Genomic DNA, 15373 nt, shown 5'->3' with positions numbered 1-15373 from the left:
TTGTGTGTCCGGCCAGCACAGCTGTCACACAACACAATCTGCCATCAGCTGTTGGTTAAGTTCCATGGAACTCAATAGTTATACTATGATACAGTCCTCCTCTGCTGAAACAATTTAAAAAAAAAAAAAAAGGTATTTTTTTAGTTAAAAACAATATATAATATGTCCTAGACAAAAGCTACCCAAATCTGTTCAGTGAATGTCTTAAACATAATGCATATTTTTAATTGTAAAGGCAAAACAAAGTTATAAACAAATAAAATAATATAAACATTAAAACCCTAGATGATCCAACATACATCCTTTCCTTCCTTAGCTACCCCAACCACCATGTCTTAGAACCCACTTAACTATAAAAATTTGCTCCTTCTGTTTTATTTCTATGGGATCCCCTCTGCCTGCATGCCCTTCTCGACCACCCTGCTTTGGCTGACCTACATCTAGTCTCCCCTCCTCCAGGCCTTCTTCCCTATGCCCTGCAAGCTGGCTCCCCATCCCTGTAACATGGGCACATTATCACATTGCAACTGAAATCATCTGTTAACTGGTCTGTTTCTCCCACTAGACTGTAGTGTCTTAGAGAGCCTAACATATCTTGGAATTTGGATAACATATCTTCGTATTTGGAATCCTAGGTGTGTAGCACATACTGGTCAGTTGAAAACTTGTTCTGCTTTATCTTTAAATGTCTTACCCTGTGTTAATCCGGAGGCAACCACAATTTGTAAGAAGTGAAGGAAATTCTTATATAAAACCAGCCAATATTTTGTTTTACAATGATAAGCAAATCATTTGACTAAAAGCAGCACTCCATGTTCCCATCAACTTCAGATATTTTAATGCCAAGTGACAAAATGCTGAGTTTTGAGTTTTGTTTTTGTTTTTTTTCTAATGAACATTCACATTCTAAAAATCAGCCAGCCAGAGTTGTGCTTTTAGTAGTTGAGAAAAAAGATGCATCTGATAATCAGGTTATTCAAACAGATTCCAGACTGGGATGAGCCGCAAGTTCAAAGCGGCCCTTCTGACCTTACGGCAGAAAGAAGATATACAGAGCTTTCTGAAAATAACTGCATGTGACAGATTTCAGCTGAAAACACAGTTTTATTTATTCCATGTGCTAAAAAAAAGAATACAATCTAATAGGCCCTTAGTGGATCCAAACTACACTGGCAAGATAGGATTAAATTATCTAGTGCACTAAATGCCGTTTTAAAAACACAAAAGATAGAAGATACCTGCTTTGCAGAGGCTGAATCTTAGGAGACTTGGGCAGCTTAGACGCTTCAATCGCAAGAAGCTGGACGGCACCGTTGTCAGATGCAATGGCTAAGTAATGGGAGCCCTGGCAGAATGTAAGTGTCTTGACACGTCCTCCAATTCGGCTGTATGTAAGAGTAGATCTGCACAAAAGAAAACAATGCATTTCTGCAAAGGCCACAGAGCATTATTATTGCTATTACTAAGTAAATATCCACATAGCTATTAACCAACAAAATTAGTGCTTTGAGGTCTATTTCACCTCCTCGCTCTCCTAATAAAGCTTAGAATCCTGACCAAAAGCACTGGCACAAAATCAACTTTTCTTCTCCTATTTTCAAGTGGCCATCCCCATACACTTCTCTCCTATCACAGAAAAGCTGTCATCCTCCTTTCCAACTGAAGCTCCCATTCATGTTGCCCTCATCCAGCTCTCCTTCCACTCTTACAATACCATAAGCCCTATTCTTGCAGCATTCAGTAATTCTGTAATTCCTAAGATGCAGCCTGACACAGCAGGAAAAACACTGCCTTTGGAATAAAAGACCTGAGTTCCAGTACTGACCACTCATATGACCTTGGTCAAGCCACTTACCTTGCTATGTATCAGTTTACTCATCTGCAAAACAGGGCTGCCCTAACTTCTCTACTTGGAACACAGTGAAGCTCAAATAATATGTAAATAATAAAGCACTCATAAATGCACAATATTATAATATTCAGTCTCTCCCACACACATGCTGACCTCTTCAGTTATCTACTGCCCTTTCTCAAATTCAATGCCAAACTGCTTGAATATATGAACTACACAGGGTGCCTCCCATGATTACCAATTCCCTCTTTCAGTACCTTCAGTACCTCCTTCATAAGGTGCATACTCATCCTTCTCTGGGGCCATACTTCTGAAAGATCACAAGTCCCTAATCACCAAATTTATTCATCTCCATCTTTTCTACTTTTTTCATTTTATTATGCAAGCTAATACATACTACAAAGAATTATTAAAACTATAGAAAAGAATATGGAAAAGTAAAAACATTTATAATTCTATCCCCAGAAACACCATTAACATTTTGTTATATAACCTTCCAAAGGGTTTTCTATGCATATTATATTCATATCTGTTTCTTAAATAAATATGGAATGATATGTTGTATTTTTTATTAATCTTTACTCTCTAGTTCACTTTTTCTTAATCACAGATTTGTTGAAACACAATACCAATAAGGGACCAGTATGGTAGATGAGTAGAGATCCAGGGACAAGGCACTGGGAGACACAGGAGTGCCATTATTGTTCAGTCTCTTGCATTTGTTTGCTCTCTCTCCCTCTCTTTTAATATTGAGGTATAATTTACCTATCATGAAATTCACTCTCTTAAAGAGATTGATAGTAAGGTCACTAAGTTTTTTTTTTTTTTTAAAGATTTTATTTATTTATTTGACAGACAGAGATCACAAGTAGGCAGAGAGGCAGGCGGAGAGAGAGGAAGGGAAGCAGGCTCCCTGCTGAGCAGAGAGCCCGATGCGGGACTCGATCCCAGGACCCTGAGATCATGACCTGAGCCGAAGGCAGCAGCTTAACCCACTGAGCCACCCAGGCGCCCCCAGTCACTAAGTTTTATAACCATTACCATTATGTAATTCGAGAACCTTTACATCACCCTGAATAGAAACCCTGTACCCATCTGCAGTCATTCCCCAATCCTCCATTACCCCAGTTCCTGGCAACTACAACTTTTCAACTTTATGATGGTATGAAAGCAACAGGCATTCAGTTGAAACCATACTTTAAACTTTAAATTTGATCTTTTCCTTGCTAATGACATGCCATACGATCTACTCACAATGCTGACCAGTGGCAGTAAGCCACAACTCACAGGCAGCCACGTGATCACAAGAGTAAAAAACTAACACACTTAAAACCATTATGATAATCTACAATGATTCAGTTTTTCTTTTGGTAGTCAACAAATTACATGAGCTATTCAATGCTTTATTATAAAATAGGCTTTTTTTTTTTTTTTGAAAATCTTATTTATTTGACAGAGAGAGAGGGGGGGGGGGAATACAAGCACAGGAGTGGGAGAGGGAGAAGCAGCCTTCCTGCTGAGCAGGGAGCCCAATATGGGGCTCGGTCCCATGACCCAAGCCAAAGGCAGATGCTTAACAACTGAGCCACCCAGGCACTCCTAAAATAGGCTTTGTGTTAAATGATTCTACCCAACTGTAGGCTAAGCATTTGAAGGTATGCTAAGCTAAGCTATGATGTTAGGTAGGTTAGGTAAATTGAATGCATTTTTGACTTAAGAGTATTTTTTTTTTCAAAGATTTTATTTATTTATTTGACAGACAGAGATCACAAGTAGGCAGAGAGGCAGACAGATAGAGAGAGAGGGGAAAGCAGGCTCCCTGCAGAGCACAGAGCCCGATGTGGGGCTCGATCCCAGGACACTGGGACCATGACCTGAGCCGAAGGCAGAGGCTTTAACCCACTGAGCCACCCAGGCACCCCTAAAATAGGCTTTGTGTTAAATGATTCTACCCAACTGTAGGCTAATGTAGGCTAAGCATTTGAAGGTATGCTAAGCTAAGCTATGATGTTAAGTAGGTTAGGTAAATTGAATGCATTTTTGACTTAACAGTATTCTTTTTTAAAGATTTTTATCTATTTGACAGAGGGAGAGATCACAAGTAAGCAGAGAGGCAGGCAGAGAGAGAGAGGGGGAAGCAGGCTCCCTCTTGAGCAGAAAGCCCAATGCAGGGCTCGATCCCAGGACCCCCGGACCACAACCCGAGCCGAAGGCAGAGGCCTCAACCCACTGAGCCACCCAGGTGCTCCTGAATTAACAGTATTTTTAACTTATGATGGTTTTATCATGATATATAACCCTATCATAAACCAAGGAAGATCTGTACTAATCTACTTTCTCTCTGTGGATCTGCCTATTCCAGACATTTCATATAAATGGAATCATACAATATGCTAGCTGACCTTTGAATTGGGTTTCTTTCACATAGCATGTTTTCAAGGTTTATCCATGCTGTAGCATGTGTATTTCAAATTTTTTTGTGGCTTAATACTCCACTCTATAGAGGATACACCACATTTTGTTTGTCCATTCATAGCTTATAGACATTGTGGTTTCCACTTTTGGGCTATTATGAATGCTGCTGCTATGAACACGTGTGTATAGCTTTTCATGTGAATAAATGTTTTCAACTGCCTTGGGTTTATACCTACAAATAGAATTGAGCGGTCATTATTAGGTAACTCTGTATTTAGCATTTGAGAAACAGCCAACTATTTTCCATTGTTACTGCACCATTTTACATTCCAACCAGCAACATATAAAGTTACCAGTTTCTCTACATCCTTTCCAGCACTTGTAACTGTCTTTTTAACTACAGCCATTCTAGTGAGTGTGAAGTGGTATCTCACTATGGTTTTGATTTGCATTTCCCTAGTGACTAATCATGTGGAAAAGCTTTCGGTATATTTATTGGTCCTATTTGGAGAAACATCTATTTGAATCCATCATCCATATTTTAATCGTCCTTTTATTGTTGAGTTGAAAAAGTGTGTGTGTGTGTGTGTGTGTGTATGTATGTGTATGTGTATGTATATATATATATATATATATATATATATATATATATATATATATATGGTGTATATTTATATTTACAAGTATTTCTCTCTTTCTGGGGGTTGTCCTTGCACTTTCTTGACCTACTCACAATGCTGACCAGTGGCAGTAAGCAGTGTCCTCTGAAGCACAAATGTTTGTAACTTTGGTGAAATCTCACTTGTCTCTAAACACTCCTTTAAGCTACAGTCCGTAAGTTTTGGCATATTGTGTTTTCATTTTCATTCATCTCAAAGTATTTTCTAACTTCCCTTTGAACCATTGGTTATTTAGCCATGTGCTGTTTCATTTCCATATATTTGTCAATTTCTCAGACCTTTCTGTTATTGATATCTAGTTTCATTCTACTGTGGTTAGAGAACATATAGGTTAATATGTTTCAATGCTTTTGAATTTCCTGAGGCTTGTTTTATGGCCTCATATATGGTTTAATCTGGAAAGCGTTCCATGTGCACTCGAAAAGAATTTATATTCTGCTACTGTTGGGTAGAGTGTTCTATTAAAATCTCTAGATCTGGTTAGTCTGTGGTGTTGGTCAAATCTATTTCTTTGTTGATCTTATACCTACTTGAACTATCCAATTTTGTTAGTTTTTGCTTCATTTGGGGGATGTGTTATCTGGTGCATGTGTTTGCAACTGTTATGTTTTCCTGATACACTGACTCTTCTATCATTATAAAACGTCCTTATTTATAATAGCAACTTTTGTCTTAAAGTTAATGTTGTCCAATGTTAATATAGCTGCTCCAGTTCTCTTCTAGGTACTGTTTACATAGTGTATCCTTTTACTTTTAACTTGTGTCTTTGAATCTAAAGTGTATCCCTTGTACATGGGCCATAGCAATATTTTTCTAAGCTATGTCTCCTGAGGCAAGGGAAACAACAGCAAAAATAAACTGTGGGGAGGGATTACATCAAAATAAAATCATCTGCAAAGCAAAGGAAACAATCAACAAAACTAAAAGACAATCTACTGAATGGGAGAAGATATTTGCAAAGGACATATCTGATAAAGGGTTAGTATCCAAAACATATAAAGAACTTATACAACTCAACACCAAAAACACAAATTATCCAATGAAAAAATGGGTAGAAGACATGAATAAACATTTTACCAAAGAAGAAATACAGATGGCCAATAGACACATGAAAGGTTAACATAAGGGGAGCCTGGGTGGCTCAGTGGGTTAAAGCCTCTGCCTCCAGCTCAGGTCATGAGCCCAGGGTCCTGGGATAGAGCCCCGCATCAGGCTCTCTGCTCAGCGGGGAACCTGCATCCCTTTCTCTCTCTCTGCCTGCCTCTCTGCCTGCTTGTGATCTCTGTCTGTCAAATAAATAAATAAAATCTTTAAAAAAAAAAAAAAAGATCAACATAACTCATCATCAGGGAAATGCAAATCAAAACCACTATGAGATATCTCCTCATACCTGTCAGAATGCCTAAAATTAAAAACACAAGAAACAAGTGTTGGTGAAGATGTGGAGAAAAAGGAACCCTCATACACTATCAGTGGGAATACCAACTAGTATAGCCACTGTGAAAAACAGTATGGAGGGTCTTCAAAAATTAAAAATTGGATTACTGTACCCTATGATTCAGAATTGCACTACTGGGCATTTACCCAAAGAATATGAAAACACTAATTCAAAAAGATATATACACCCCTATGTTTATTGCAGCATTATTTACAACAGTCAAAATGTAGAAGTAGCCCAAGGTCCACTGATCAATGAATGGATAAAAGATGTGGTATATATACACAATGGAATACTACTCATTTCAAAGAATGAAATCTTGCCATTTGCAACAATATAGATGGATCTAAAGAGTACAATGCTAAGTGAAAAAAAACCACTCAAAGAAAGACAAATACCTTATGATATCGTTCATATGTACAGTTTGTTTCCAAAGAAAAAAGGGGGACAAACCAAAAAACAGACTCTTAACTATAGAGAACTGATGATTACCAGGGGAAGGTGGGTTGGGGGGATGGGTTAAATAGGTGAAGGGGATTAAAAGTACACTTATCATGGTGAGCACTGAGTAATGTACAGAATTATTGAATCACTGTATTGTGCACCTGAAACTGAGATAACACCGTATATTAACTATACTGCAATTAAAATTTTTAAAACTGAATAAAGTGTCTCTTGTAGACAGCACATAGTCATATGTTTTTTTCATACTTTCTGCCAACTCTGTCTTTTGATTACATTTATATGATTATCAAAAAGGTAGGATTTATGTTTGACATTTTGCTATTTGTTTTCTCTGTCTTACACAGGTTTTGTTGTTATTGTTGTTGTATTCCTCCATTACTGCCTTCTTTTATGTTAAAATGTATTTTTTAGTATACCATTTTAATTCCTTTGTTGTTTCTTATACTTCATGTTTTTGAAAGATTTATTCCAGTGGTTTCCCTGGGAAATACATTTGATATCTAAAGATGATCAGATTAATACCAATTTCATTAATACACAAAAACTTTGCTCCAAATTCTCTGTTCCTTCCTCCTTTTTCTGTACTATTATTGTCACACAAATTCTAGATTTATGTACTACGAGCCCATAAACACGGTTTTATAATTATTTATGTGGTTATCTTTTATTTTTTATTTTTTTTTTTAAGGGGAGCTATTTTTTTTTTAATTTTATTTTTTATAAACATATATTTTTATCCCCAGGGGTACAGGTCTGCGAATCGCCAGGTTTACACACTTCACAGCACTCACCATAGCACATACCCTCCCCAATATCCATAACCCCACCCCCCCTCTCCCAACCCCCTCCCCCCATCAACCCTCAGTTTGTTTTGTGAGATTAAGAGTCACTTATGGTTTGTCTCCCTCCCAATCCCATCTTGTTTCATTTACTCTTCAAAACCACAATGAGATATCACCTCACACCAGTCAGAATGACTAAAATTAACAAGGCAGGAAATGACAGATGCTGGCAAGGATGCGGAGAAAGGGGAACCCTCCTACACTGTTGGTGGGAATGCAAGCTGGTGGGAATGCAAGCTGGTGCAACCACTCTGGAAAACAGCATGGAGGTTCCTCAAAATGTTGAAAATAAAACTACCCTATGACCCAGCAATTGCACTGCTGGGTATTTACCCTAAAGATACAAACGTAGTGATCCGAAGGGGCACGTGCACCCGAATGTTTATAGCAGCAATGTCTACAATAGCCAAACTATGGAAAGAACCTAGATGTCCATCTACAGACGAATGGATAAAGAAGATGTGGTATATATACACAATGGAATACTATGCAGCCATCAAAAGAAATGAAATCTTGCCATTTGCGACGACGTGGATGGAACTAGAGGGTATCATGCTTAGCGAAATAAGTCAATCGGAGAAAGACAACTATCATATGATCTCCCTGATATGAGGGAGAGGAGATGCATCATGGGGGGTTAAGGGGGTAGGAGAAGAATAAATGAAACAAGATGGGATTGGGAGGGAGACAAACCATATGCGGTTATCTTTTAAATAAGACAATAGGTAAAAAGTTCTAAAAATGATTTGTACTTTTATATTTACTTATATATTTACCTTTATCAATGTTTTTTATTTCTTCATGTGAATTCAAGTTACTGTCTTGTGTCCTTTTCTTTCAACACAAAAGATACCTTTAAGTATTTCATTTAGGGAAAATCTCCTAGCAATAAGTACTGTTTGTTTGTTTTTTTAAGATTTTATTTATTTGACAGAGAGAGATCACAAGTAGGCAGAGAGGCAGGCAGAGAGAGAGAGAGGAGGAAGCAGGCTCCCTGCTGAGCAGAGAGCCCAACGCAGGACTCAATCCCAGGACCCTGAGATCATGACCTAAGCCAAAGGCAGAGGCTTAACCCACTGAGCCACCCAGGCACCAAATTCTCTGTTTTTAATGACTTTGGAATGTCTTAATTTCTTCTTTGTTTTTGAAGGACATTCTGGATATAGCATTATCAGTTGACAGTCTTTTTCTTTCAACACTTTGAATATGTCCTCCCACTGACTTCCCAGTCTACACCATTTCTGATGAAAGGCCAGCTGTTAATCTTATTGAGGATCCCTTGTCCGCAGTAAGTCCCTTTTTTCTCACTGCTTTCAAGATTCTTTCAAAGGTTTGCTTATCTTGTGTCTAGTATGGCCACGCCTACTTGGAGTGCACTGAGCTGCTTAAATGTGCAGATTAAGGTTTTCCAAATCTGGGGAGTTCTTAGCCACTGTTTCTTCACATATTCTTTCTCCTCCTTTTTCTCTTTCTTGCCTTCTGGGACTTCTACTATGTGTATTTTGTGATAGTGTTCTGCATGCCTATGAAGCTCTGTTCTTTTTTCTTTATTGTTTTTTAGTTTTTTCACCTTTGCTTGGATAATGTCAACTGATCTACCCTCAGCTGATTTTGTCTCTTGCCAGGTGAAATCTGTACGGCCTCTCTTGTGAATTTTTCATTTAGTTCACTTATTTCATTTTTTCAGTTATTTCAACTTCAGAATCTCTACTGATCATTTCTATAACCTTATTGATATGTATATTTGGTGAGACATTTTCTTCACTCACTTTTAATTCTTTAGACCTGGTTTAATTCTTTGATAATATTTTTAATACCTAACTTAAAGTCTTTGTCTAGTAAGTCTAATAACTGAGATTACTGAGGAATAGTTTCCACTGACTGTTTTTTTTCCTGTGTGTAGACCATAGTTTCCTGTTTCTTTTCCTGACCTGCAATTTTTTGTTCAAAACTAGATATTCTAATTCATATGTCAATTTTGGAAATAATATCCCAAGGTTTTTGCTGTTTATTTAGTGACTCTTCCAGGATTAATTATCTAAAGTCCATAATCTTTCTCATGCATAGCCACTAAAGTTTTTGTTCAGTTAACTTAGTGGTTGGCTAATGACTAGACAGACATTTCCTTTCCTTACCTGCCTTGAAATGATAAGTGTTCTAGCCTTTGTTGAGGTTCACTGTGTTTGTGGCACACCTTCAACAAAACAGTTTACAACTCTGCCTTATCCTTCATTTCCTCTTTGCACAGTCTCAAGGTCAGCCAGAGGCAAAAACTCGGGGTCTTCTCAGTTCTTTCTTGAGCATGCACATAACCCTATACATGCATGTGGCCTTAAAGATACCCATAAATATGTCTGAACTTTTCAAAGGCCCCTAAAGACATATCATTCCCTAGTTCTTCCTCGTAAGTTTTTTTGTTAGCCTCTTGTTAGCTACAACCAGTAATGCTGCTACATTGTTAAATAAACAGCAAACAAGCTGCTGCAAAAGCTGCTGCAATGTTAAACAAACGGCATTAATAATTTCAACAAATGCCCTGTGGGCAGTTTTTTCTCAAAGAATAGGTTGAGTCAGATCAAATAAAGATAGACACAGAGAACGGAGCTTTCAGCAAACTGGCAAAAAGGTTAAATAGTGACAATTCTCTAGAAATGGGACTTTTTAGCATGTATGACCCCTCTAGTCACTACTAAGCTGCTGGTTTTCAGGGCTACCACAGTTGTGGGACTGTGAGTTTCAAAGTTATGGCACAGCATGATAAAAGGTTGGGGGACTATTAGTTTTCAAAGCTACCACACTGTTAGCTAAAAGGGGATAAAATTAGAGAACACATGGCTCACTGTTCTAAGTCAGCTAATTTTCTTGAATAACACTATTCAGACTAATGCAGGACTTAGTTAATTTCTAGAGTTCTGAAAAAGTTGATTTTGACAGTATCTACTAGTGTTCTATCATTACTTTGTCATTCCAAAAATAGAAACCCTATGTGAGTTCTTAAACCTACTTCTCAAACCTACTTTCTCACACAATGTATCAATATATTTTATATCAAAAAAACTTATTCCCACAACATTAGTTTTATATTTGCACCAGCACTTACTTATCCAATTTTACCTCTACTACCGAACCTCTAATTTTTTTACTATTATAAAGGAAGCCAATCTGAACATCCCTTAAAACTAAATCTTTGAGTTCATTCATAGTCATTTCCTTAGGATATGGACATCATAAGTGCTTATAATATATATTATCAAAAAGCCCTCCAAGGATGATAGCTGTATCGATTGCATTCCACCAAAGGACACTGTATGAGAATGCCCAATGACCTTATTAGGTTTTCATGCTAGTTGGCTTTTTCATTGCATTTGAGAGCTGCCTCTAAATTCCTTTCTTAAAACTCTTTCTTCCATTGCAGATGTAACTTAAATTGCTTCTTCATTCTCCTTTCCTGACCACCACTCTTCCTATCCCCAAAATTCAACTGGCAAAGATCAAGTCCTCAGGCATCCTCAGGACTTTTACAGGCTCTTACACTCCCTTTTCTTCAGAGTAGCCACTCCACTCAAAAACTTCAACCTCCAACACCACCAGCAATTCTAAAATATGCAACACTGTAACTTTCTTGCACACCTCTCCTAGTGTGTCAACTCTTCATCAAGATAAAACTCCACTGAGATGTTCTATCATCAAATAAAAGTACCAAATTCATCAACCTCTCCTAAAATTGAGAAGCTAAATGAGCCAAAAATAGGGTAACACAAGAAACACATAAAGAAAATATGATTTAGAATTAGAATTAAGTTTTTAAAAAAATTTATGTAAGAGATTAGAAAAATAGCAATTTTTCACAAACTAGTCCCCAAGGGACAAATCAACAGTTTAACTCAAGAAAGAAGTAACTGGCAGGGCCAAGAGCTGGGTGACCTAAATCACCATCATACTCCATGAAAAAGACAAGACCGGGAACTGGGTGGTCAGCCAGCATAACACATAGGGGAAAAACCTCAATAGTCAGAATGTACCTAGCAATATTTCCTAAGAAAATACTTTTTCCTAAGAAAAAGGAGTTTTGTTGCTCTTTCCCAGCCACCAGCTGTTCCCCATTTGGATCTGGCAATAATAATGTCGTGCTTCTCCCCTAATCCAGTTCATGAAGGCATATGATGAAGGAAACACATTCAGTCCCCTTCCTCTCTTCCCCACTGTGGAATGAAGCACCTCTGAGCCAAGGCCTACTGCACTCCACAAACAAGAAAGCAGGTGTTACAGAAAAGCAAGAGAACAGCTGCATCCAGGGGAAATCCAATCTCCTAATTATCATACAAACTTCCCAAAGACTATACAGTCAGCTAAATTGCCACATTTTCTGGGATACCACTGTCTGAAATGTGACCCTGGGATACCACTCCCTAAAATATGACACTGGAATACAGAAGGCATGGCTCAGTAATAAAAATCATTTGGGAATTAACAAATGAGGCTTTTGTAAAGTTAAACAATGATTCCAAGTTTGTTTGTTTTTTTTAAAGATTTTATTTATTTATTTGACAGAGAGAGAGATCACAAGCAAGCAGAGAGATAGGCAGAGAGAGAGGGGGAAGCAGGCTCCCCGCTGAGCAGAGATTCCCGATACGGAGCTCAATCCCAGGACCCTGAGATCATAACCTGAGCCAAAGGCAGAGGCTTAACCCACTGAGCCACCCAGGTAGCCCCAAGTTGTTTCTTAAGAGGTTTACACATGTCAACTGAACTTCCCCTCCTAATAAAGGGACAATGAATTCAATTTATAATGATAGTAACAAAGAGCCATTTGAAAAAAAAATTATCAGAAGAGTATTAGTATTTTAAACAAAGTACAAAATAGTAAAAAGTAAATAAAATAAAGTAAAGAAAATACTCTTTTAAGCAAAGAGTATGAGTATTTTAGACAAAATACTAATGAAAATGCTAACGATGGTGGGGAAAAAAATCAAAAGAATGGTTGTAGGCAGGGAGAAGGCAGGAGTTTTCTGTGAAGGGACACTAGGGGACATTCTTCTGGTGTGATGGCTACATTCTATATCTTGAGAGTGGTGTAAGTTGCCAAGTGTATGTTATTTGTTGGGGCTCACAGAATGATTCACTTAAGATCTGTGCATTTCATAGAATATGAATTTCATGTCAAACAAAAAAAACTTATAAACACGTACTGATCTCTAGCTAATGATAAATAAGCTGAAGTGTTTAGGGGACATGTACTAATGTCTGCAACTTATTTTGAAATACATTTTAAAAAGATAAACTGATAGGAGGATGGATAATATCATGACATGGCAAATAGAGTAAAATTATAGAATCCATGTGGCAAGTATATGAATGTTCGCTGTGAAACTCTTTCAACTTTACTTACATGTTTGAAATTTCATAATAAAGTGTTGACAAAAAAATTACTAAATGGAGCCAGGATTCTGTTACTGGTTTTGATTTATGTTCTGACCAATGTAATACACCAAAAAGGAATGAAAATGAAAATAATCAAGCAAAAGCATAGAGCTCTTTTAAAAAATAAACAGCACAAAACTGTATTACACGGTTAAGAGTACACTTCTTATTTATCAAAGATATTTTGTTTGATGATTTTGTGATTAACTGTAGTTACTGAACTGATAATGAGAAAAGCATCAGAGATTATCCACATTTTTTTTACACATGAAATTCAATTTTGATTTCTAGTAGCTTTTCAGATCCAGACCAAATTTAAGCACAGAACAAATATTAATATGGTAGGACTGATGGGAATGGGGAAATGGGGAACTGGCAGACAAACAGACCATATATCAAGAAGGGACATAACTATAAACATACAAATCTAAATCACACTTAACCAAAATCACATCATGCGTAAAGAGTCTTAGAGATTTCAAGTCATAACCAGCCTCCATCTTGACCATAACAGTGGGGCAATGGCATAGTAAGTGCTTTCCTTATACAGCTAGCTATTCCATCATTACTTTTCTCTTGCTCATGCTCCATTAACCCATTTAGTAAATCTTACTGGTTCTACCATCAAAATATATCCAGAATCTGATCATTTCCCACTACCTCCACCTCTGCTTGAATTACTGCAATAGCCTCTAACTGCTCAGTATCCTCAATACAAGAGCCATAGTAATTCTACTAAAATTTAACTTAGATCATGTGTCTCCGCTGCCTGAAATCCTCCAAAGGCTCCCATCTCACTCAGAGTAAAAGTCAAAGTCCTTTACAATAGCCTACAAGGCCCTATGTAATCTGGTTCCTCTTACTCCTCCCTCTTGCTCACTCTGCTCCAGCCACACAGACTTTTCTGCTATTCCTCAAAACATGCCAAACATCTTTCTACCTCAGAGCCTTTGATATCCCTCCTTTCCTGTGCCTGGAATCCTCTTCCCCAAGATATCTACATGACTTTCTCCTTCACTTGTTTCAGGTGATACCTTTTTTATGAGGCAGTCTCTAGTCAATTCATTTAACATTCTACCTACCCCTCCCCCCACACTCTATTCCCTATCCCTCTTTCCTGCTTTATTTTTCTCCAAAATTTTTTACCATTTAATATACTATATGTTTTATTTATTTATGCTGCTTATTGTTTGTCACCTCTCATAAGAAGGAAAGCTCCAAGGGGTGCCTGGGTGGCTCAGTAGGTTAAACCTCTGCCTCCGGCTTGGGTCATGATCTCAGGGTCCTGGGATCAAGCCCCACACTGGGCTCTCTGCTCAGCATAGAGCCTGCTTCCCCCTTTCTCTCTGCATGCTGCTCTGCCTACTTGTGATCTCTGTCTGTCAAATAAATAAACAAAATCTTAAAAAAAAAAAAAAAAAAAAGAAGGAAAGCTCCACAGAACAGGTATTTTTGTCCATGTATTACTGCTATATCCCTGGTTCCTAAAATGGCACCTGTCAGAGTGAGCACTCAATAAACATTTGTTGACTGAATGGATTCTTCTCCCAAGCATTATTACCTGGTAGTGGTGGTCTTCCCTTCCATCTTTTGACTATTCCAGATTTTCACTGTGCCATCATTTGAACATGTTGCAAAAAGTGAATGTTCATCAGAGACTCTAATTCGATTCACAGCAGATTTGTGTTCATGAAGATGTGCAACTAGTAGCCCTTTAGGACGCCACCCTAAGGAAAAGCAAAGGAGTCGGGTCTTAAACTACAGTTTACAAATACAATATTCCTCTCACCTCCAGCTACAGTCACAATGACCAGCATGAGAACAATCATAAGAACTAAACAAAGGGTACCACTAGCTAAACAATACAGAGTGGTCTACTAGACCGTGACAGTTGCTGTTATTTAGTAAGACATCCGAGACAGCAATTAAGTGCTGACCAAGGAGCCTTTAGAAAGACTGCACTTGGGGGGGCCCTCCTTTAGGGTCTAGTGCACAATAGTCACTTACCACCTGGAAAAACCCTGACTACTTGTCCAACAGCCAGAGATAATGGCTATCCTATACCTAGAGACACTGAGTGCTAGGGAGGCAAGCTTGTTCTCAAAGTCTCAAAGACCCAGATCCACCATAATACAATGTATGACCTTAGGGTACTTATTTAAACTGAGCTTCAATTTCCTCAAATGTAAAATGAGGGAAATATTACTTAGCCCAAAGGGTGGATATGGATAAGCAAGATAGATAAAGTGTCTAACATCAT

General features: G+C 37.8%; 1 protein-coding gene across 2 annotated transcripts in view; it reads right to left on the bottom strand.

Annotated features, from left to right (window-relative positions):
- Positions 1–15373, bottom strand: part of PIK3R4 (phosphoinositide-3-kinase regulatory subunit 4) — an 83242-nt gene that overhangs the window by 10975 nt on the left and 56894 nt on the right. For both annotated transcript variants that reach the window (XM_047737225.1, XM_047737233.1), the window contains exons 13-14: positions 14675–14840; positions 1239–1403 (exon numbers count right to left, since the gene is read on the bottom strand). In XM_047737225.1, the coding sequence (XP_047593181.1) occupies positions 1239–1403; positions 14675–14840 (331 nt within the window). The remainder of the gene's footprint in view (positions 1–1238; positions 1404–14674; positions 14841–15373) is intronic.

Source organism: Lutra lutra, chromosome 1 (assembly GCF_902655055.1).
Source record: "Lutra lutra chromosome 1, mLutLut1.2, whole genome shotgun sequence".
Lineage (NCBI taxonomy): Eukaryota > Metazoa > Chordata > Mammalia > Carnivora > Mustelidae > Lutra > Lutra lutra.
This window is presented reverse-complemented; position numbering and strand designations above follow the sequence as displayed.